Source organism: Gymnodraco acuticeps, unplaced genomic scaffold (genome assembly GCF_902827175.1).
Source record: "Gymnodraco acuticeps unplaced genomic scaffold, fGymAcu1.1, whole genome shotgun sequence".
In the NCBI taxonomy this organism is placed as follows: Eukaryota; Metazoa; Chordata; class Actinopteri; order Perciformes; family Bathydraconidae; genus Gymnodraco; species Gymnodraco acuticeps.
Window position 1 is genome coordinate 296,322 of NW_022990342.1, and position 24,144 is coordinate 320,465.

Sequence of the window (24,144 nt, forward strand, 5' to 3'; positions counted from 1 at the left end):
GAACACAACTCCACATGTCCTAGGTCCTATGGGGTTCTATAACTACACATTATACTATATACTATAACAACTCATTACATTGGTTTCAAAAGATTGTTTGTTTTAGATAACCAAATAATTCTGTGTTACTGAAATGAAGTATATCTTGCAAAGACTTTTTTCTATAATTGTTTCCAATAAAAATATTGCATTGAAATCTGCACATTTACTTTGATAATATATTAAAAAAAGTGATAGTATTTTTACTTCTGACCCACAATCCTTTGCACCACAGAAGAGCAAATGGTCAAAGTTTGAGGTGTAAAGTTGTAATTGTCTGCATGCAACAACAAATTCTATGCAAACTGCAGTATTAGTACTTTAAGTGAAGTACAGAAAAAATGTACATGTATTGGAAGGTACATTTTGTTAAAGAGTATCAAGGTGAACCTTTAAATTAAAATACTTAAAATAGAGTCGTAACTGAGGAGCCAGGACACATCCTTTAATATTTTACTCTTTAGTTTAGAAGTAGGCATGGGAAAAAGATGATTCAGTCGCTTCAAATCAATCCACCTGCATTAGCTGCTGTAGCTCAGTGGTTAAAGCAGGCAGTCCATATGTAGATCACTGTGAGGCGTGTGTTTGATTCCCCATCCTTGTAGAACATATTCTGCGCTGTATATTTAAAAAAAATCTGTCTTGCCATAAAACATAAATAACAAAATTAAACGTTACTTAAAGAATTTTCACAAAAATTAAGCACATGCTATAAAAAAAGAAAGCCTTTATACCTTAACTGCTCCCTGCTACCTGTATTCTGTATAGGGGGTATAACTGTTGGTGTCTATTAAAAAACACAAACCAGCGAACACTGAATAAACAAAGGTTCTTTTTTATTTAAAATGCAAGTCTATTCTTGTTCCTTTTGCCTTTTATCGGCACCTTGCTGCTCGGACCCTGTACGTTTCCCCGCTGTGTGACGAATAAAGGCTTTCTGATTCTGATGTATTTGGTATGTGAGAGAGAGGGGTTTACCTGAAGAGACAAGTATGTTTTTGCATTCACAACAACCCCTGCATCTGGGCTATGCAGCGGTCCTCAACACAATGTCAGCTTTTAGCAAAGTGTACATCTGTTTTTATTCCACATATTTAAATATTATTACAGCATACAGTATTTATTCTACTGTAAAGTGTATATTTACCTCCTGTTTTATCTTGTTTCATTTCTGTGTATTTCTTTTTATTCCTGCAACTTACTTGCACTATTATATAATATATATTTCATTATTTTGTTACACTATTTTAATTCAGAATCAGAAGAATCAGAAGCAGACACAGGTTTATTTCCAGGCTTAACACATAAGTGGAATTTTAATTGGTGTTGTGTTGCATACATTCAAATAAGTGCCAACCAACTCCCAACCCCATCAGTTCCCATCGTTGGTGGGTCCGTTCTTCAGGTTTCCAGCCTTGGGTTTATTCTCAGAACCTGAAAATAAAAAGGTAAATAGTGAAAAAATGACTGGAAAATGTTGGAAAACAACCTGATCATGAAGGCGATGAAGAACATAATCTGTTTTCCTCTCTAGACTCATGTCAGACATTATCTACCGATCCCAGAGGATGTCATCAACAACATCTTTACAATATGCCAATGGTGGAAATCTTCAGGAAAAACACAAACTCACCTCCAGAGATGGTCCGAACCAGACACGTGTAGTTTCCTGTGTTGTCAACTTTCAGCTCCACAGGACCATGGAATGGGACGGCTCCAATCAGCCTGTCATCTCTGCAGACTAAGGCAACGTAGTTCCCCAGACCAGCATCTATGGGACTCTTGCAGTGAAGAGGGACATCTTCTCCAGGCTTTTCGTTCACCTCTGTGTCAGGAGAAAAACAGAAAGGAAAAAGTCAGCAGTGCATTCTCACACAGTATACAGAGGTGGAAGAAGTACTCAGATCTTGAGTAAAAGTAGAAGTACTCAGATATTGTACTTGAGTAACAGTAGAAGTACTCAGATATTGTACTTGAGTAACAGTAGAAGTACTCAGATATTGTACTTGAGTAACAGTAGAAGTACTCAGATCTTGTACTTGAGTAACAGTAGAAGTACTCAGATCTTGTACTTGAGTAAAAGTAGAAGTACCAGAGTGTAGTAATAGTCTGTTACAGTAAAAGTCCTGCATTCAAAATGTTCAAGTAAAAGTAGAAAAGTATTATCAAATCAAATCAAAGTTTATTTATAAAGCACATTTAAAAGCGATTTTTTTGGTCAGGCCAAAGTGCTGTACATGTAATAAATACTACAATCACATAAAAACACATTACTAACATTACTACAATCACAATAAAAGACAGATATATAAAAAAAAAACATGGAAAAGTCAGGAGTCGTTAGGGTTCTCTGACTAGAAGGCCAGGGAGAAGAAGTGTGTTTTAAGAGTAGATTTAAAAACCCCCAGGGTCTGGGCCGACCTCACGTGGAGGGGCAGAGTGTTCCAGAGCCTAGGGCTAGCTGCTGCGAAGGCTCGGTGCCCTCGGGTTTTGAGCCTGGTCTTGGGCACTACCAGCAGACCTTATTTAGACTTTGAGAAACATCTCAAAGTCTCAAAGGCAGATAGATAGATGGATCGATCAATCACTGACAGAGCACAAAGTGAGGAAAGTAAAAACTGCTGGCTGTGTCTGATAAAGTAACTAAAGGTATTAAATAAAAGAAGTACAAAGTTGCAAATAATTGTAATTCTCAAGTAAAGCACACGTATCTCACAATTGTACTTGAGTGAATGTACTTAGTTACTTTACACCTCTGGATACCGATGGATCACTGGCACAATAGCCCATCAGCTCTTTAGCATTAGCTAAACCAATGCCTCGTGGAAAAAAGAAGAAGGGTTTCCACGCGGGTTAGATATATATTTGACTACAACTACCCAGCAGAGGCTAGTCTACCGGCTTTGTACAGTATGTTTACCTGTATATTATATGCTATAAAGAATTTCTGTGACATTCAAATGAATTAAATAAGGAAAAATGAATTTGTAGTAACAGAGCGAGAAAGACACCCAGTTTAGCGAGGAGCAACGCTACGTGGCTACAAACTTAACTCTTATTATCGCTTCATATTTTCCTAATATTACACTGACCTCTCACAGGCGATGCAAAAAGAAGGATGAAGATTACGAACAAATCTTTTTTTCCGAACATGGTCATTGGAAGCTCCGGTATGATGAAGCACTCGAATGAAAAGGAAGCTCAAGTTTGGTGTAAAAATATAAGGCAGGCGGGAGGGACGTGCGTAAGTAACGTGTCGTGCGTAAGTGTCGTGCGTAAGTGTCGTGCGTAAGTGACGTGTCGTGCGTAAGTAACGTGCGTAAGTAACGTTCATAAAAGAAAATTATTTTAACATTAAGATATTGAAAATGATTTACATGAAATATAGATATACCCAAAAACTACGTACAGTATGACAAAATACTGAGAATAATACAATAAAAATAAAAGTAAGTTCAGTATTGTTAAAGTGGGAAGAAACTGTTCATATATAAAGTACTATAACTCGAACAATGCGGCACTCAAACTCACATCACAGCAGTTCAGTACTAACTGGCAGTGTTTCAGAATCAGAGACGGGTTTATAGCCAGGTGGGTTCACACGTACGAGGAGTTTGAACCCAAATGCAACAAACAGGAACAGTTTGTAATGAAGTTACATTTCAAAACCCAGCTGGTAATGAGCACAGATACTGTATATAAAAAGCAGACAAACCTTTAGGGATGAAGGAGAGGATGGAGAAACCAGCAGGCGCCCAAGGTCGACAGGAAAAATATCTCAGTCTCAAATGGAGATAGAAAGATGGATAGATAGATCGATCGATCACTGACAGAGCACAAAGTGAGGGAAGTAAAAACTGCTGGCTGTGTCTGATAAGGAACTAGGATGGCTAAACAAATCTATGTAAAACCTTGTTTGGACACACCCGGTTCAGGTGCTCAGAATTTTAGCGGAGGAGGAAGAGGAAGAGGAGCAGTGGGTGTAACTGTTTTATTTCTAGTGTCTTAATTTCTCTTTTGTACATTGCCTTGTTTTTTATGCTGCTGCAACGCAAACATTTCCCAAATTGTGATCAATAAATGTATCTATCTATCCATCTATCTATCCATCTATATATATATATATATATCTATCTATCTATCTATCTATCTATCTATCTATCTATCTATCTATCTATCTATCCATCTATCTATCCATCTATATATCTATCTATCTATCTATCTATCCATCTATATATCTATCTATCAGAGGGGGCAATCCAGCACACTTTGGTGTGCAGATGTGAACACGCTTCAACCAGCACAACACCCACACACACACACACACACACACACACACACACACACACACACCACACACACACACACACACACACACACCACACACACACACACACACACACACACACACACATCCAGCATCAGACACTTTTTGTCTTTCCACTTGCTGCTAGTGATTACACCACTTTTATATATTTGTAACGTTGTCATATTCATTAATTGTCATCTGTTTGTACCTATCAATCTACCTGACTGCTATTTTTATATATTTATTTATGTGTCTTTTTAAGATCTTTCTATCTTTATTTTGTCTATTGTTTGTACAGTGGGGCAAAAAAGTATTTTGTGCAAGTTCTCCCACTTAAAAATATGAGAGGCCTGTAATTTTCATCCTAGGTACACTTCAACGATGAGAGACAGAATGGGGGGAAAGAATCCAGGAAATCACATTGTAGGATTTTTAATGAATTAATTGGTAAATTCCTCGGTAAAATAAGTATTTGGTCACCTACAAACAAACAAGATTTCTGGCTCTCACAGACCTGTAACTTCTTCTTTAAGAGCCTCCTCTGTCCTGCACTTGTTAACTGTATTAATGGCACCTGTTTGAACTCGTTATCAGTATAAAAGACACCTGTCCACAACCTCAAACAGTCACACTCCAAACTCCACTATGGCCAAGACCAAAGAGCTGTCAAAGGACACCAGAAACAAAATTGTAGACCTGCACCAGGCTGGGAAGACTGAATCTGCAATAGGTAAGCAGCTTGGTGTGAAGAAATCAACTGTGGGAGCAATTATTAGAAAATGGAAGACATACAAGACCACTGATAATCTCCCTCGATCTGGGGCTCCACGCAAGATCTCACCCCGTGGGGTCAAAATGATCACAAGAACGGTGAGCAAAGATCCCAGAACCACATGGGGGGACCTGTCAATGACCTGCAGAGAGCTGGGACCAAAGTAACAAAGGCTACCATCAGTAACACACTACGCCGCCAGGGACTCAAATCCTGCAGTGCCAGACGTGTCCCCCTGCTTAAGCCAGTACATGTCCAGGCCCGTCTGAAGTTTGCTAGAGAGCATTTAGATGATCCAGAAGAGGATTGGGAGAATGTCATATGGTCAGATGAAACCAAAATAGAACTTTTTGGTAAAAACTCAACTAGACGTGTTTGGAGGAGAAAGAATGCTGAGTTGCATCCAAAGAACACCTACTGTGAAACATGGGGGTGGACACATCATGCTTTGGGGCTGTGTTTCTGCAAAGGGACCAGGACGACTGATCCGTGTAAAGGAAAGAATGAATGGGGCCATGTATCGTGAGATTTTGAGTGACAACCTCCTTCCATCAGCAAGGGCATTGAAGATGAAACGTGGCTGGGTCTCTCAGCATGACAATGATCCCAAACACACCGCCCGGGCAACGAAGGAGTGGCTTCGTAAGAAGCATTTCAAGGTCCTGGAGTGGCCTAGCCAGTCTCCAAATCTCAACCCCATAGAAAATCTTTGGAGGGAGTTGAAAGTCTGTGTTGCCCAGCGACAGCCCCAACACATCACTGCTCTAGAGGAGATCTGCATGGAGGAATGGGCCAAAATACCAGCATCAGTGTGTGAAAACCTTGTGAAGACTTACAGAAAACGTTTGACCTCTGTCATTGCCAACAAAGTGTATATAACAAAGTATTGAGATGAACTTTTGTTATTGACCAAATACTTATTTTCCACCATAATTTGCAAATAAATTCTTTAAAAATCAGACAATGTGATTTTCTGGATTTCTTTTTTTCTCATTTTGTCTCTCATAGTTGAGGTGTACCTAGGATGAAAATTACAGGCCTCTCTCATATTTTTAAGTGGGAGAACTTGCACAATTGGTGGCTGACTAAATACTTGTGTGCCCCACTATTTTTTGTATATTTGTAATCTTTGGGACAGTGGGAAACTGAATTGTGGTCTCCCTGTTTGTAACACAATCAGAGATATTGATAATAAAGTTGACTTTGATTGAAGTTCGGTACTTAAGTAGGCTACTATTTTGAGGTACTTGTACTTTACTTTGTATTTCCATGTTATGCTACTGTGTACTTCTACTCCACTACAGTTCAGAGGTACATGGTGTACTTTCACTCCACTACATGTATTTAATACCTTTAGTTACTCTACAGATGTGGATGAATGATGTGAAATATAATCAAGTGTTAATCAGACTTTAGTTCCACCTGGAGTAAATCCACCAGCTACCCTGCAGTATACAAAGTACTTCAAACTAGCTGCACCTTCACCAGCTTTGAGAACACTTTCATGATCAATCATTATAAAACATATCATATATATTATTCTGAAATGGACCAATCTGCACAACGACTACTTTTACTGTCGCTACTTTCACTATATTTTGATGAGAATACTTTTCTACTTTCACTTGAGGAACATTTTGAATGCAGGACTTTTACTGTAACAGAGTATTCCTACACTCTGGTACTTCTACTGTTACTCAAGTACAAGATCTGAGTACTTCTACTTTTACTCAAGAACAAGATCTGAGTACTTCTACTTTTACTCAAGAACAAGATCTGAGTACTTCTACTTTTACTCAAGAACAAGATCTGAGTACTTCTACTTTACTCAAGTACAAGATCTGAGTACTTCTACTTTTACTCAAGAACAAGATCTGAGTACTTCTACTGTTACTCAAGTACAAGATCTGAGTACTTCTACTTTTACTCAAGAACAAGATCTGAGTACTTCTACTTTTACTCAAGAACAAGATCTGAGTACTTCTACTTTTACTCAAGTACAAGATCTGAGTACTTCTACTTTTACTCAAGTACCAGATATGAGTACTTCTACTTTTACTCAAGTACAAGATCTGAGTACTTCCACTTTTACTCAAGAACAAGATCTGAGTACTTCTACTTTTACTCAAGTACAAGATCTGAGTACTTCTACTTTTACTCAAGTACAAGATCTGAGTACTTCCACTTTTACTCAAGAACAAGGTCTGAGTACTTCTACTTTTACTCAAGAACAAGGTCTGAGTACTTCTACTTTTACTCAAGAACAAGGTCTGAGTACTACTACTTTTACTGTCGCTACTTTCACTATATTTTGATGAGAATACTTTTCTACTTTCACTTGAGGAACATTTTGAATGCAGGACTTTTACTGAAACAGAGTATTCCATTTAGTATAATGTAATACAATACAAATAAAAACAATATTGCAGTCACTTTTTCTGTTTTGTCTTCTCTGTTCTCTACTGGTTTAAGAAAGAAAGACAATCGAACCGAAGTATCTTTTGTTTTTTTATTACATATTTATTCTTTTATTTACATCTCTTTACATTTCCACGTGTTTTATTCACCTCTCTCTGCTTTTGTGTATACCTCTTTACATTCTGTCCCATTCCTTATTATTTTACAAATCTATTGTTAATTAAAGCACTCCTATGAGTAACTTATTTATTTAAATAAAATAACTTTACTTCACTGGAGAAGAAAAAACATCCAGGTTTTTAGCCATATTTTACAACACAATTGCAATTTAACATTTAAAAAAAATTCGCGTTCAATTTGAAGTATTTAAATAAAAAAGTTTGATATATCACACATCTTGGGGGAAAAACTTTGGCATGTCTATTTCGCAATCCTGAAGAAGTTATTTCTCCCATGTTTTTAACGAGTCATTGAACGCATCAGCAGATCACATGACCACATGGAAGTGAATCACATGCCTCCTGCCTGCTTCTCTGTTTGTATCAACATGGCTGTTCAGAGGAGTGAGTCTCTCCTCTCCAGCGTTACTGTATTTTTGTTATTGTCTCTGTGTGTGTTTGCAGAGGCAAGGGTTAAGGGCTTCAGGAAGTTCAGTGAAGGCCAGGACCCTGAATCATGGATGTATAATAAGAACCCTGAATGCACCACGGGGGGTGTGTGTGAGGAGCTGTGGTTCACCCAGAAACTGGATCACTTCAATGGAGCTGACAGCAGGCAGTGGAAGCAAGTAAGTCCTAAAAAAGGGTTAAATACATGTCGATTCAACTGGTTTTGCAGTGAAGACCCCATAGCGTTTTCATAGCGGAGGCCACTGTAAATCTTGCAAAACTGAAACGTATAACTGAGTTTCAGGAAGTGCATCATGCTGTTGCAGCAGGCTATATATATCTACACTGAACAAAAATATAAATGCAACACTTTTGTTTTTGCTCGCATTTTTCATGAGATGAACTCAAAGATCTAAAACATTTTCTTTTTTCATAAAATAACCATTTCTCTCAAATATTGTTCACAAATCTGAAAAAAATCTGTGATAGTGAGCACTTCTCCTTTGCCGAGATAATCCATCCCACCTCACAGGTGTGGCATATCAAGATGCTGATTAGACAGCATGGTTATTGCACAGGTGTGCCTTAGGCTGGCCACAATAAAAGGCCACTCTGAAACGTGCAGTTTTCCTTTATTGGGGGGGTCCGAAAACCAGTCAGTATCTGGTGTGAGGGTTAGGGTTAGGGTAATGTTGTGAATTGAGTGGCCCATGGTGGTGGTGGGGTTATGGTATGGGCAGGCGTATGTTATGGACGACGAACACAGGCCACTCGATTCACAACATTACCCTTACTATCTCATTATTATCAGTTATTATCTTGTTATTATCACTTACAGGATCTTTGTGTTTCTTTTCTGTGGCCTAAATGGGCTTCCATACATGTCCATCTGTCACGTAATAAAGACAGCAGACAAACTGTTGCAAACCTGACCATCAATGTGTATTTTGTTTAGGCTGTTTTTGTAATCTTTAATATGTTGCTATGCATGCTTCTTAGCTAACATTAAGCTGTCTTTGGCTCCTGTCTGCTGTAACAAATGTAAATGTCCCCTCTGTGGGACGAATAAAGGTATTCTGATTTCCCCCCTCAGAGGTTCTTTGTAAACGAAGCGTTCTCCAAGCCCGAGGGTCCGGTGTTCCTGATGATCGGGGGCGAGGGTCCTGCGAACGCGGCCTGGATGCAGAACGGCACCTGGCTGAAATACGCAGAGAAACTGGGAGCGCTGTGCTTCATGCTGGAGCATCGCTTCTATGGGAAGAGCCGTCCCACCAGGTACCTTTGAGCTCATTGTTGTATCACTCACTCACTCACTCACTCACTCACACACACACACACACACACAGTTACGTTCCCTCTAAATCTAGGGGTACCAAGGGAAGTAACAAAACACAACGTTGATCAGGCAGGAGAAAAAAGAGAGGAAACCGTCCCCTGGAGTCACGAACAGGCCTTTTAATAGTCAAAAGAAGAACACGGGCTGCTCACTTGCACATTAAACTAGTGTCCCATATCCAGGAGCACATCTCGTATTGAGCTACAGAACACAGGTTGTGCGCATGCAGCCAGAGGAGGACAATGGGGGAATCACTGCAGTCTTCCTCCGGTCCTATATGGAGGCCCTGATTGGGAATTAGGAGCACCTGGGGGAGAGGCTGCACCTGGGGGAGAGGCTGCACCTGGGGGAGAGGCTGCACCTGGGGAGAGGCTGCACCTGGGGGAAAGGCTGCACCTGGGGAGAGGCTGCACCTGGGGAGAGGCTGCACCTGGGGGAGAGGCTGCACCTGGGGAGAGGCTGCACCTGGGGGGAGGCTGCACCTGGGGAGAGGCTGCACCTGGGGAGAGGCTGCACCTGGGGAGAGGCTGCACCTGGGGAAAGGCTGCACCTGGGGGAAGGCTGCACCTGGGGGAGAGGCTGCACCTGGGGAGAGGCTGCACCTGGGGAGAGGCTGCACCTGGGGAGAGGCTGCACCTGGGGAGAGGCTGCACCTGGGGAAAGGCTGCACCTGGGGAGTCAGAGGGAGAGAGAGAAAGACACAGACACACACACACACACACACACACATGCGCACACTCGCACACTCACACACACATTACAAAAAATATATATATATTACAAATGTATCTAAATTGATATCCTAATAATAATACACTTTATTTTTATAGCACCTTTCTTGCACAAAGCAGCCCAAAGTGCTTTACAGAAAACACAACAACAATATTACAATCAATACAGAACAAGATAAAACATCAACAGTTATCCTAATGAAATTCCCTTGAATTAAATAAATAACAATTTTAAAAAAGAAAGTAAAATAAAAGCAAAACAGAGAAAAACATGGACAATGAAGTGAGAATTTAAAGTTAACCCAAATAGAGTGGAGTGTTTACCCGGAAGTAAGCTGCCGGTTCCTCGACAGAGAGGATTTCTCCATAGGATTTAGGAAAGTAGCTGGAAATAAAGTCTGTGGAAAGCGAAGCTGATAAATGCACCTTTTGTTCAGCCGGATAATCTCCACATGTCTTCCCTACTTGAAGCTAAATGCTAACGTTATGCTATAAAGGAACTACAGCGAGTCCAGCAGCACGAGTCCAGCAGCACGACTTCAACGTCACGCCGACTTCAGATCCATATTCAAACACACAGATTCTAAATGGAACAAGTTGAAGCGTTTGTTTGAACACTTTGCAGGAGGCAGGGACTTGCTTTCAAGCAGAACAGAAACTAACTTAGAGGAGTGTTTACGTGTTCGGCGTAATGACGTACAACGTCCTCCACGACTTCTGTAGTCCTATTCAGCCACTTGGTAACAACCATCGTTTCTCAGACACGTAAACTCTTCAGAAATCACCAGTGGGGTCACTGCTGATGGATTTAATGTCCTAGAACAAAACGTGATCCGTCTCTTCAATGTGTCTCAACCACAGACCTTAGTTCAGCTACTTTCCTAAACCCTATGGAGAGATCCCATTGGCTCTGAGACAAGGGAACAGGAAGTGGAGAAATGCTGACTCACTTCCTGGTTTTAGGACACTCTATTAAAAATATTTTGTATTTACTTAAACATTTCAAGGGAGTTTGCTGTTCAAACATCTTCTAAGATCCATATTTGTTGAAGGCAAGCTATGTCTCAAAATCACATCCTGAAGTCAATATGTGTGTGACCGCAGATGCCCTACAAATCAGGAAAACATGTTTGTTTGGTAAATGTTCTTGTATGTTGATGCAGATTTGTTTACAGCCCAAATGAGGTTTTTCTGCTCGCTGATACACTTTGTGACTTTGTTTTAATTCAGCACAATTTATCATATTGTAATCCAAATATTTGTTTAATGCAAGATATTTGTCAAAATCACATCCTGAATTCAACATTTCTGTGACCGCAGAGATGCCCTACAAATCATATTCTACAAAATATCTTTGTTAGGTTCATTTTCTGGAGGTTTGACTTCTTCTTTGATTTGTTTTGGCATGCAACACATTTCTAAAAGATGTGTGAGCGTTGCATTAGAACGATTTTCACGGAGTTTGTTTCAGATAAAAGAATCTTACAGACTAAACCTTGCTTATCCATGTTCAGTTTGGACTCGTAATGCGGCAGAAGATCCGAAATCAAACAAATGCAGTGCTTTGTTAACCGGCAGCAGTCGATCCAAAATCAATTCTTTAACAGAAAGGAGGTAACCCGTATTTTACTTACATCACCTTCGACACGTGTTCAACTTTCAGGAACTCTGACTCCATAATCCTGATGAGCAAAAGGTCAATAAACTATTGTGCAAACAGCTTCATGTGTTAGCAGCTGATCCCAGGTCAGCTGTTTTAACACCAGAGGGCAGTGCTGCATCTAAAAAGAAAGTCCTGCTCTTAACCATCCTGTTTCCGTCTCCAATTGTTTTTATGTCGGGTTAAAGTTGTTCTATGTTAGAGCCAGACAAATAATACGTGTGCCTGTATACCAGTATACTAGAACATAATGGATCACTTCCATAAGGTATTGGGTGTCAATCAAATGTATAGTGGTCTTCTGGAATCATGCAAACTAAACCTTGCTTATCCATGTTTAGTTTGGACTCATAACGTAGCAGCTGATCCCAGTGCAGTTGTTTTAACACCAGGTGGCAGCGCTGCATCCAAAAAGAAAGTTCTGCCCTTAAAATAGAATGATCTAAAAGACCAGGTAGTATTTTATGGGCGGAAATCCCCCCAAAAATTCCCATTATGAGTCAATAATGAGGTGAGAGGATCATACAGCAGATGCTCACTGCCGCAGTTTCAGGTCTAAAACCAGCAGACTCTGGGTCAGTTTCATCCCTCAGGCCATAAGGCCTTTTGAAAGAACATCCATAACATTCATCTGTCTGCAATTTCCAAATTACGTATCTAATATATCATATTCCAATTACTTGTATATTGACTCTTCTTGCACTATTTCTGTTCTATTTTATTTGTATTTACTTGCAGTACTTTATATATTTTATTGTGTTGCACTGTTGCAGGAGGAGCCTATGGAGTAGCTATGTACAAATAACAATAAAAGCCTTGAATCTTGAACTTAACTTCCTTTGTATTTAACTTTCCCCCTCTTGTCTCCACGCAGCGATCTGAGTACGGGGAACCTGCGTTTCCTCAGCAGTCGTCAGGCGCTCGCCGACCTCGCTCACTTCCTGTCCGTCACGGCGGAGACTCGAGGGCTCGGCGACAGGAATTGGGTTGCGTTCGGAGGCTCGTACCCCGGATCCCTGGCTGCCTGGAGCAGACTGAAGTACCCTCACCTGATCCATGGCTCTGTGGCCACCAGCGCTCCGGTTCATGCTACTGTCAACTTCCCAGGTAGGAAGACACACACTTATATATATATATACAACACACACACACATACACACACACACACACACACACACAGGAAAAGTACAAGCCCTCTAATCACCTGTGGTGTGCACAAACACTCCTGCTGATGTGAACACACACACACACACACACACACACACACACACACACACACACACACACTCTCTTTGACTCTAAGATAATATCTACACACAAACAGAGTTGTTATTTCCCAAAAGCAGCACTGCAGTCAGTCGGCGTCATCACCAGGAAGAGTTTGGCTTTCTCTCCGGGTTGAAAAGATGGAAAGATTGAAAGGCCTGATTGTCTTGGCAGTGAATATCTAAAGTCCCAGTCTCCTCCAACAATGAGAAAAGACTTACAATATTTTAATAAAGACATATTGGTGCAAGTAGGATGCAAGAATAAGAGAGGTATATTTAGTATTGTACAGTAGAATAAATACTGTGTACAGAACTAATGTATATATGTATATATGTGAGATTAACAAAGTGTTTATGATACTAAATATGACGAAATATACCCCTAATATTGTGATTTTTTAATTGTCCACTTGTTGAGAGGTCCTAATAAATGTAAAAAGTACAATATATTTAATGTGCACTCTGTAAGGACACAACAAAGAAAGAAAGCAGTAAGACAAGTGGAATAAAACAGTGCAAACGAGTGGAAATATTCCAATATTCTGTAATGTGGAGTCTCTCTTTCTCTCCAGGTTAAAAAGATTTAAAGACTTTATTGTCTTTTGGCAATAAGTGGATTTAAAGGGGACCTATCATGCAAAATGCACTTGTTGATGTCTTGTATACATAAACATGTGTCCCCGGTGTGTCAGGAAACTCACGCAGCGTCAGGAAATAAAACCCTCTCTCTTTTCCTCCGTACCCAAATCTCTAAAAACGGGGAACAACGGAGCTGATCCAGATTTGCGTCCGATATGACGTAATATCTGAAATGTGGACCCACGGCCCAATCAGAAACGTTGCTATCAGAAACAATGCCCGACTGTTTTGGACGTAATATGGTCGGTGTTTACATTAGCATCGCTAACACTCAGAGCTAACCTGTACTGGAGAGCATGTGTGTGAAGAAGCAGGAAGTAAAAAGGAACTCACCCTGTGGTATAACCGGCAAGAGAGAAAGCCTTTGAGCTCCATACTGTTTCAGAGAGAATCCTTGATGTAATAATCCTTGCGTTTCATCACCGCAGCATTTTAGACAGTTTCCGCCAGGTCCCGCATGAGCCGGCATAAGCTCCGCCCCCTCTTATTTGTATTTCTTTCAGTTTAAAAATATTTATTTTTAGCCTTTATTTATACAGGTGAGCATCTCATTGAGACCCAGGGGGTGTTTCTCAATGTCGAGGAAGGATGCTCCAGAGCCACTATTTCAAGCATACTACATCATTGAGTGCCGCCGAAGGACTGTTCCAATGTCCAGCATACTTGGAATTCTACCGAGGCCGGCGTACTTCGTAGCGGGACATTTCGAGGCCGCACATGTGTAGACGCCGCGGTCTTAAAATCCCCACAATGCTTTGCGCACGGACCAATTTCCAAATCTTTGGCGGAAATCGCGAAGACACTCGGAAGACATGTGCTACCAAGCAAGCGTCCTCGACATTGAGAAACACCCATGGTCTCATTCTCAAGAGAGACCTGTTTATACCCAGAATCAGCACTTTTTGAGGCGTGGCTAGAATGGGGGATCTGTTTGGTATTTTGAGCAAAACACTTCATAGACATGTTTTTTTATTTGTATATATCTGAGACCTGTGCTATTGCCTAAAAATAGGATGATACTGTCGGTGACCTTTAAAACTTCTCACTGTACATTTTAAATTAATTTTGTATTAAATATGCCATTCTTGAACACTAAGTGTTAATGATGTCCCACTTTTATATTGTGTAGCTGTAATTTATCCCTTTTTAAAATAGTGTTTTATTAGTCCGATAGTTCACATATTTTTATCTTCAGTCTTTTACTCTTTTAGTTATGTTTTATCTGCTATTTGAGATGTTTATATTGTATAATTGTCTATTTACTACTCTTTTTGTATGTGTAATTATGTGCAATACTTTGTTTTACATGCTGCTGTTATAAATACATATGTGAAATCAAATTGACAATTTCTTTAGGAAACTACATTCGGACAAAATATACAAAAAATTATGTGTTTTTTTTCTTTGTTTTAATCGTCCACTTATTCTTAGGTCATACATGAACAACAAAATAGGAACTCTGCACTTTGTAAGGAGATAAAAAGAAAGAAAGAAAAGGATAAATCGGTAAAAAAGTGGAAATGATCGCAGGTTTAGAGATGTTCAGTCTCCAGAGTTTCATAAACTGTGAAATTAACTTGCAACCTTTTAAAATAAACCCTTTCTCCGGCACTTTACAAAATCTGGGATCCAGCGTGTTCTTTTGAAGATGAATTGGTGCTTTCCAGCGCCTCAGAATAGCCCTGTGTGTTTAACCGGGTTGTTGTGTATTATTGTGGCTTTTTATAGCCGCCCAGGTCTAAGTGTCCTCCCTCCCTCTGTCTGCATGTTTTAATTTCACAGAGTACTTGGAGGTTGTGAGGCGTTCGCTGGCCTCGGAGAACGCAGATTGCCCCAAAATTGTGGAAGAGGCTTCGAACACCCTTGTGAAGCTCCTGAAGGACCCCAAGACCTACGATAACATCACCAAAGACTTCAAGTAAAGTGTCTCGAAAACACATATTTCATTATCCTGTCATTTAGGGAAAAAGCTAAGTTGGAGCAGATCAAAAGCTTTGATGATTCAAGGGTTTAGGGATATTTTTCCTAAGCTTTTATCTATCTATCAATCTATCTATCTATCTATCTCTATCCATGCACCCACTCACCCAAAAATTGCAAGAATAATAACAAAGCAACGTATTAATCAATTGATTTATATTGAAATGGACCTGTAGTTGCAGGCCTACCATAAGTATGGTAAATGGACTGTACTTATATAGCGCTTTATCCAGTCTTCAAGACCCCTCAAAGCGCTTTACATACTACATGTCGTTCACCCATTCACACCCATTCATACAGAGCAGTGAATGTTACTCTAGGAACTAACATGCATACACATTCACACACCGTTGGCCATCGGGAGAAACTCAGGGTTAAGTATCTTGCCCAAGGATACATCGACATGTTGACTGCATGGGCTGGGATCGAACCCACAACCTTCTGGTTGAAAGACGACCGCACTCCCTCGCAGCCACAGTCGCCCTAAGTATAGGGTCCAGTTTGTTTACATATGTTTATATTAGATCAAAACATTAGTTGTAAATAGCCGCTTTCACACCAAGTACTTTGCAGCACTTCCCAGCACTTAGTTCCCCCATGGAACTAAGAACCGATTGCGTTCACACCGGAATAAGTTCCCTAAGGGAATATTACGTAAATGAAGCCGCTGACGTCACTTCTTCTTCTTCTGCTCTGGGTTTACTGGCAGGCCGCAAACCACTTCACGGCGTATACTGCCACCCGGAGTCCCCGGACGGAAGTCCCCGGAGTTGGGGACTGGCTTCAGTAGAAGCTGCTGGGACTCCTAGCAGCTTCTACTGAAGCCTTCGGAGTAAATCGCCAGAACGCCGACACCTCCTCATCTCCACCGCTCCCATGTTTATTTTGTGTTGTAAGTTAGTCTCTCTCCGTTGGTGCGCTGGGCTAATGCTAATAATGCTAATGCCAGCAAATACAATGGCGGCTTCACAGCCAGCCAATCAGAAATGGGAACTTTTTCCTCCTCAGGATAGTCCCACCTCTCTAGCAGGCACTAAATGGGGGTAAAAGTTCTCTTTTTGGTGTGAACGCAACATCCCAGGCACTATCGGAACTAAACGGGAAAAGTACGGGTAAAAGTACTCTGGTGTGAAAGCGCCTAATGTCAAACCTATAAACCAAACTACATGTTTTATTCATAATCAAGTTTTTCAATTGATAGCTTAAGTAACACATGGTTAAAATGTCATTTCAAAGGCCACTAATGAGGATAAAATACAAATAGTGTGCATGGCTTAGTTTCTCCTGGTTTGCCACATTTTATTGGGTATTTTTTTTGTTACATTTTACAGGATTTTCTTCCCTGGTTTTTAGTTTTAAGGAATGACGTTATTCTCAGCAGGCCGGTGCTACGTCTGCAGTCATTATGTCTGTCTGTGATGTTTTTCACATTTGCCCGTTCTGGGTTATTATAGGGACTGTGAGGTCAGTCAATAGATGAATACAGAGGTTTAAATGGCTGCGGTTCGTCTCACAGAGCTAATACTGTCACTCTGACTCTGCACCGACCACATTGGACGTCTTTTATTTAGCTTCCTTGCAGACACAAAGGTCAGAAAGGTTGTTTTTAGAGACTAGTTCCCAAACCACAGTGACTCAGAGGATGCAATGTTTGCGACAGAATTTCATCATGTAGGAATTACACTCATTTCTAAAACCATCATGTCGTCAGCATGTTGTCCAAACTAAGTACAGGAGCAAAGGTCACGCAGAAAGTCAAGGAAGCTGTAATTTTCCGTCTTTTTCGACACACACAAGTACGTATTTGTCTACATTCTTACACTCTTGCACTATTGGAAAGTACAACAAACAGTTCATTTCCACTATGACACTTCACTTCATTACTGTGGGTTTGAGTGATGACGCTAGTCAGTACACGTTGGACTTTTTGTGGGAAAAAAGATTACGTCTAGAGCCATGATGAAGAGGCCCTTTTATGCTTTTGGGTTTTGAGTCAATATCACTATAAAGTAACTTTGGTGTCCCCATCAGAATCACTCAGTTATCATGAACATGTAGCAGAATAATGAAACTGAGGTCTCATTATAAATGGCCAAACATTTACACACAATGATAAGTCTCTTGAAATGTGGGTACTACCATGTCCACCCTGTCAGCAAGCCTTCCATGACAGGGTGGACATGGTACAAATAGTTTGCTCTAATTTCATTATTATCCAAATACTTTTTCCATTAAAGGTGGGGTATGTAATTTTGGAGAAACCGGCTCGAGTGCGCTAGAATTTGAAAATACACGACCGGAGAAAACCTGCCACTTCCTTACAGAGCCCCTCCTCCAACACACACAAACGCGCACATGACCAATGAGGGCACGAGATAAGTTTGTGCCCAGATGGAAGGCTGACAGGCAGGTAGGCCATCCAGTTACTTTAGCCGGGCCGGCTCAGATGATTGGTCGAGCTTTTTACAGCGCCACGGCTTCCACTGATGATATTTATTTATGTATTTATTGTCAAAGCACTTCAGATATTCATTGGTATCGGGATGTTAAGAGCATTCCATGGAATATAACAACAAGTGTATCTCGAGCCGGTTTCTCAAACTTACCTACACTGTAAAAAAAAAAAAAAAACTGTAAAAAAACGGTAAAAATCTGGCAGCTGGTGCTTCCAAAAACTTACCAAATTACAGTGAAATACCACAATTTCAATAATGAGAAAACCGTAAATTCACAGTAAATATAATGAATTTCCTTTACAGAGAAACACTGTTATTTTACAGGTATCTTCCCTTGTTTATTACGGACATAATTTAGAGTTAAGCATGTAAAAACTGTTATTTTACAGTTTTATCCTAAATTATTACGGTCAAACACCTTCAATAAAGTGACAGAACTTAAAGTTCAGCAGTGAAACACTGTTATTTTACAGGTGTATCTGCTCTTTTTACAGTCAATAACCTTCAATAAAAGTACAGCACTAAAACTTCTACGGGCAAAAAACCCGTAAAAAAACGGTCAAATGACTGGGAGCAGCAGGCTGCCAAACAAAAACCATAACATTAAAGTAAAAAAACTGAAATAAAGTGCAAAAGCAATTAATATACAGGAATTGTCCTTAAAGATTTTACAGGAAAACACTTTCCTCTCTTTTCAAAATCCATTGTCTTAAAATGTTACATTCAAATACCTTAAATAAAGTTCTGATGAGAAAAACTGTTTTTTTTATTAGATTTGTATGATCTTACACCAACATAAATACAGAACCTAAAGTTCTACAGCTAGAATACTGTTATTTTACAGCTTTTTTCTAACATTTTCCAATCAAACAGGTTCAACAAAATGACATCACAAAATGTTCTGTAGGAAACAATTACTCTGAAAACTGATATATATACAAATATTTGTAGAATTATAGAACAACTAATGAATACAGTATTTCATATTTAAACATCATACTTATAAACAGTAGAAACAAAAAGTAAGTAGAATTTTTTTTTAAGATTACTTTGAAACATTCTCAACTGAAAATAACAAGATTTACAAAATGGCGACATATGTTCATTCATCACATTGTCCATTTGAAGGAGCAGTGTGCAGGATTTAGTACGTCTAGCTGTCATGGTAACCCTTTGTTACACAACATACAACCAACATGCATCAAAAGTGACCCAAATTAGTTTAAATTGTAAATATCTTTGCAATAAATTACCTCCTCAATTAACCTGTTTTTGATCAACACCAATTCTAATTTTCATTTGAACTTTCTTACTTTTTTAAATAAAAATCATGTTTGTATCACTACACTTCTAAGGCACAACATGGGTACAACATTATCCGTATTATTTCCTATGTTATTCCTAGTGTTTCTTTAAATACATTGTTTTTGATTACCACAAATCATTATTTTAATTCTCCAGTTCTAATTGATTAACTAAAATAGTTTATGCCAAGTGTGATACAAATGCAAAAAAATAAAGATACTTTAATGATAATTTTGTTAAAAATAATAATTTTAGCAGAGATTTGGACCAAGCATGTATGATGTAGTAATACAACAACTATTTTAGTTCACACAATGTGACATTAGCTAGTCATGTTAGCTTGTAATATATAGAGCAGAGCTAACTAGCAAGTTAGCCAAACGTTAGTGGTTAGCAGTTTATGCTATGATAGCTGTTGGCTACTGAACATTAACAAACTGGATTCCGCAGTAAAAAAGCTGTGAAACTTTACAATAAGATTGGCGACAACACTGTGACACCCTGCTGCACGTTTATGTGTAATCGTCCCGCGTTGGAGACGAGAGGATGGCGGCAGCACTGCAATAAGCTGTAAGCTAACGTTAGCAGCCACCTTGTTAACCTGTATAGCCCGATTGTCCCGCCGGTGGGACATCTTGCAAGAAACAGCATCTCAGGACTTCTTAAAATGTACTAACAACCTATTAATGATGCTTACCCACTTAACGGGAAGAAACTCAGCTAACTGACGATATTAACCATTTTTAACTAAACGAAACACAAGTCTAACAGCTAACGCTACTTTAGCACATAACTGGCAAAAGCGATCTTTTTTACTTCATGCTATCTGCACAAACGTATCATATGAAAGCTGAGATTCCACAGATTCCCTTAAAATATATGTCTCATCACTCAAAACTCACTGAACTAGAAGAAGAAACGTAACCTTAAATACACAATTAAACATTCACAAACTAAGGATTATCTAAGTATGTTTAACTCCATTACAGTTGCAGGACTCACCAGATCTCAAGTCTTCTGTTCTCTGTGGACGTCCCGATGCTCATATTTAACGTGTAGATGTAAAACTATCCCGATATTAGTCCATAAACTCGTGAGCAGACATACAGACAGCTCTATAGCTCCGCAGGAGAGCCGCTCAAACTGACGTGGAAGTTTCAAATTGGATTGAAAGGCGCGGACAGTGCTCATTGGCAGGTTTTTTCGATGACGTTTATATCAACCAATCAGGAGTGTTGTGGACTCATTCCAATCCTGCTTGTCTTGTCTGCCGTTGTATGGCTGGATTCCATTTTAAGCGCCGTAGCTTTTTACATACATTTTACGTTTTTTTTATTTGACACTTTTTTTTTTACAGTTAACTATTTTAGTATACTATGAAAACTACTTTATTTACACAAAATCATTTTTGGGTATTTCTGCAATATATTACATTTTTTGTGAAGATGTATACATTTATTTAACATTTTAGAGATGTTTTATAATAAGATTTATTTGTATTCTACAACAGTACAGAATAGTTTTTTTTTTTTTTTTTACATTTTGTTACATTAAATTTAAGGTTTTACTGCAAAAAAAGAAAGAAAGTTGCCTTCATTTTACATGCAGTAAAATTATGTGTATTTTATGTGTTTTTACATAGAATTCAATGTAATTTAACATTCAAGACAATTAAACAATGGAATTATCCTGTAAAAAAACGATAATTTCTAATCAAACCAATTTACAGAATAAAACCTTTATTTATTTTAAATAAAAGTAATTTACTGTATTTTTATGGTATTTACACGTAATATAGAAAAACAAGAAAGGTCTGTAAAATAATACAGTACATTTCTGTGAAAAAACTTTTTTTTTTTACAGTGTACCCTACCTCTAACTGAAATATATTGTTGAAAAAGGGACTATAGCTTTCTGAAAATGTACATTTTATAATCACTATGTAATTACAATGTATTTACTCTTTGAATTGTGTCCATGACAGGGGGGATACATGTAGCTGTTTGGATGTACTTGCAGTTCATTTATAAAAAGTGTGGGAGCTTGACGAACATCCATTTCTAAAACGTATATTTGATACAATGAATATGAAGTTCAATGGAAAATCTCAGATTTCTTTTTTGGAAATGGGGAAGTCTCAAATGCACCGTATGGTGATATTTACTCTTTTACGTGTTATATAGGTTTTTGTGCATGTAAATGTTCAACAAAGGCTAACATCCCCGTGTTCTCTCCAGAAGGTAGAAAGAGGTGCTGCAGCACAGGCAGTATGAGATAAATAAAGAGCTTTTTGAACATTAAAGCATGAAGATGTGAATATGAACCTGAAAATGAGCAGAATATGTCCCCTTTAACGGCTCTGTTAGACTGTACTTAGGCACAGCTACATGCTAACAGCAGCATGTTCACAATGACAAGGCTTACATGCTGATGTTTAGTCTCTTCCCTGACCTTGTTTGACTCCCTCTTCTCTCTCTCTTCAGCTTATGTTCAAAGCTGCAGATCCAGACAGAGATGGACTCGGCCTACTTCCTGGAAACGCTGGCTGGAAACTTCATGGATGTGGTCCAGTACAATGAAGATAACCGGGGGTTTGAGGTGAGAGTAAATGCTTGCCAAACATCAGTAAAGCATCGCAAAACATGGATTCAAGAAGCAGAAACTTTCTGATTAACCAATATCTAAGACTGTATAAAAGAAGTGGGCGTTTCACCATCTTGTTTTTTTAGAGCCTAAGTTAACCAATAGTTGGAGGAGCGAAGCCAGCAAAGCTAATGCTAAGTTACCAGCTAACCCCAGTGCTACCTTGTAATTATAATTCATTCATTCAGGATAGCCGAAAACACGCTGCACATAAAATGTATCTAAAGTTCTGCTAGAGCACATGTGTCAAACTCAAGGCCCGGGGGCCAAATCAGGCCCGTGGTGGATTTAATTTCGGCCCGCAGGATAATTTGTAATGACTATTAGATCTGGCCCGCCGGTATATTGCACGCACACCTTCACTCCATCCTGAGGGTCTCCTCAGCTCAGAGCCTGACCCCAAACATTGATGACCTTGCACCCAAGATGAGATGCCAAGTATCTGAGCTAGCATCACAGAGCAGCACACTGAGTTTAATGGATGTTTCCTTCTGCACTTTTTCTCTCAGGACAACAGGGCATGTTTGGTTTTCTCTTTGAGGGGAATAGTTTTGTTGAAGCTGTTGTTGGCCTGTGGGAAAATGTACTCATAAGAAATGACTCTGGAAAAGCTGCAGATAGAGCCATAAGAAATGAATGCAACTGATTATTTAATGTTGTTTTTATAGGCAATAATTGAAGCTTTATTTTACTACACACCCATAGGGAGGACATACATCAGTAATAAAAACATGACATTAGATATGTAAGCGATAATGTGCAGCGAGGCGGTCCTTATGGCAGCCTGATCAAGATCCCTCCGCTTCGCGTCGGACTCCTGATCAGCCTGGGTGTTATTTTCCCCATAATGACCAAGTCGCTGCACATTATCCCGCTTATTACACGGCCACATTCTCAACAAAGTAACGATATGACTCCCAATATGAATTGAAATGCTTTCATAGATTTATAAAATGTTTTTATTGATTAAAAAAATTGTAGGCTATTATTTATTTTAAATGATATGCATCCGCTAAGAAAAATAGTCCGTTGTTACCGTTTGAACTAACGTAGCAACGGTAGGAACTGCTTCGATAGCGTTTTTGAGGAGCTTTTTGATTACAGATTTGAAAACATCGCTGCTTGCTTTAAAAGTAGCTCAGTTCATGATGTCAACCCTTGGGAAGTATCTAGATATCCCTGCCCTGATGCCAAAGTAACTGCACACTGAATATATTTTGCCGTTTGATGTCTATGTCTGGACCGCTGCGTAAAAAGGAGGGTTTCTGCCCCGTTACTTCTCCGCTGCTTTCTTGTCCCAGTTTGAAAAGCAAACTCATGCAGTTTGCTTTTCAGCCAAACTGTATACAGTTCAATCGACTAGACTTCTTTGTGCAGATGTGAGCGTCCTTAACAACGGTCAATAAGTCCTTGACAGCGGTCTGTCTGGATTAACAACGTGTCACATGTTCTGAATTGACCAATCAGAATCGCGTATTCAACTAAGCCATGTAATAAAACGTGATAAATGCTCATTGAACAGTGTGTGAGGAGCCTTTAGTGGGTCAGCGGTCGACCTACAGTTTGGTCTCGGTTGAGAGGAAGGCAGCTATGAGGTGAAGGAGGGTGGATCAGTGAAGTGAGACATAATAAACGCATTGTTTGGCAGTGAGGGGCTGGAGATGCTGAGGGTCTTATTTTATCTTTATATGGGGTGAGGAGACCCTTTTTCACACCTTCATGCATTACAGGTGACTACTCAAGGTGAATTAGACAACAATGCAAAGTGGGAAGGATGGACAATTCGACTTTTAGTGAAGTTGCAACTATAAAGACGAGAAAAACAGTCAATTATTTCAGTAAGTTGTTTTTTAAAGTCAAAATGTGAGAAAATGCTTTTTTCAGCCTCTCAAATATGAAGATGTTGAGCTTTACTGTTTAATACCATATTAAAGTAAATACCATTTGGCGTTTACACGGACAGAACAAGACTTGGGAGAC

The 24,144-nt window shown here is 39.4% G+C and overlaps 1 protein-coding gene and 1 long non-coding RNA gene across 2 annotated transcripts in view; one reads left to right on the forward strand and one right to left on the reverse strand.

Moving 5' to 3' along the window:
* Positions 1–1,323: 1,323 nt before the first annotated feature.
* On the reverse strand, positions 1,324–3,906 carry LOC117551000. Its single transcript, XR_004569732.1, has 3 exons — positions 3,755–3,906; positions 1,673–1,864; positions 1,324–1,473 (listed from the first exon to the last, which is right to left on the reverse strand). It is a non-coding gene; the product is annotated as an uncharacterized LOC117551000 (long non-coding RNA).
* Positions 3,907–8,022: 4,116 nt separating this feature from the next.
* Positions 8,023–24,144, forward strand: part of prss16 (serine protease 16) — a 29,865-nt gene continuing 13,743 nt past the window's right edge. The window contains exons 1-5 of the mRNA XM_034223654.1: positions 8,023–8,325; positions 9,240–9,421; positions 12,748–12,980; positions 15,563–15,698; positions 22,005–22,119. Of these exons, the coding sequence (XP_034079545.1) occupies positions 8,038–8,325; positions 9,240–9,421; positions 12,748–12,980; positions 15,563–15,698; positions 22,005–22,119 (954 nt within the window). The 5' untranslated portion in view covers positions 8,023–8,037. The remainder of the gene's footprint in view (positions 8,326–9,239; positions 9,422–12,747; positions 12,981–15,562; positions 15,699–22,004; positions 22,120–24,144) is intronic.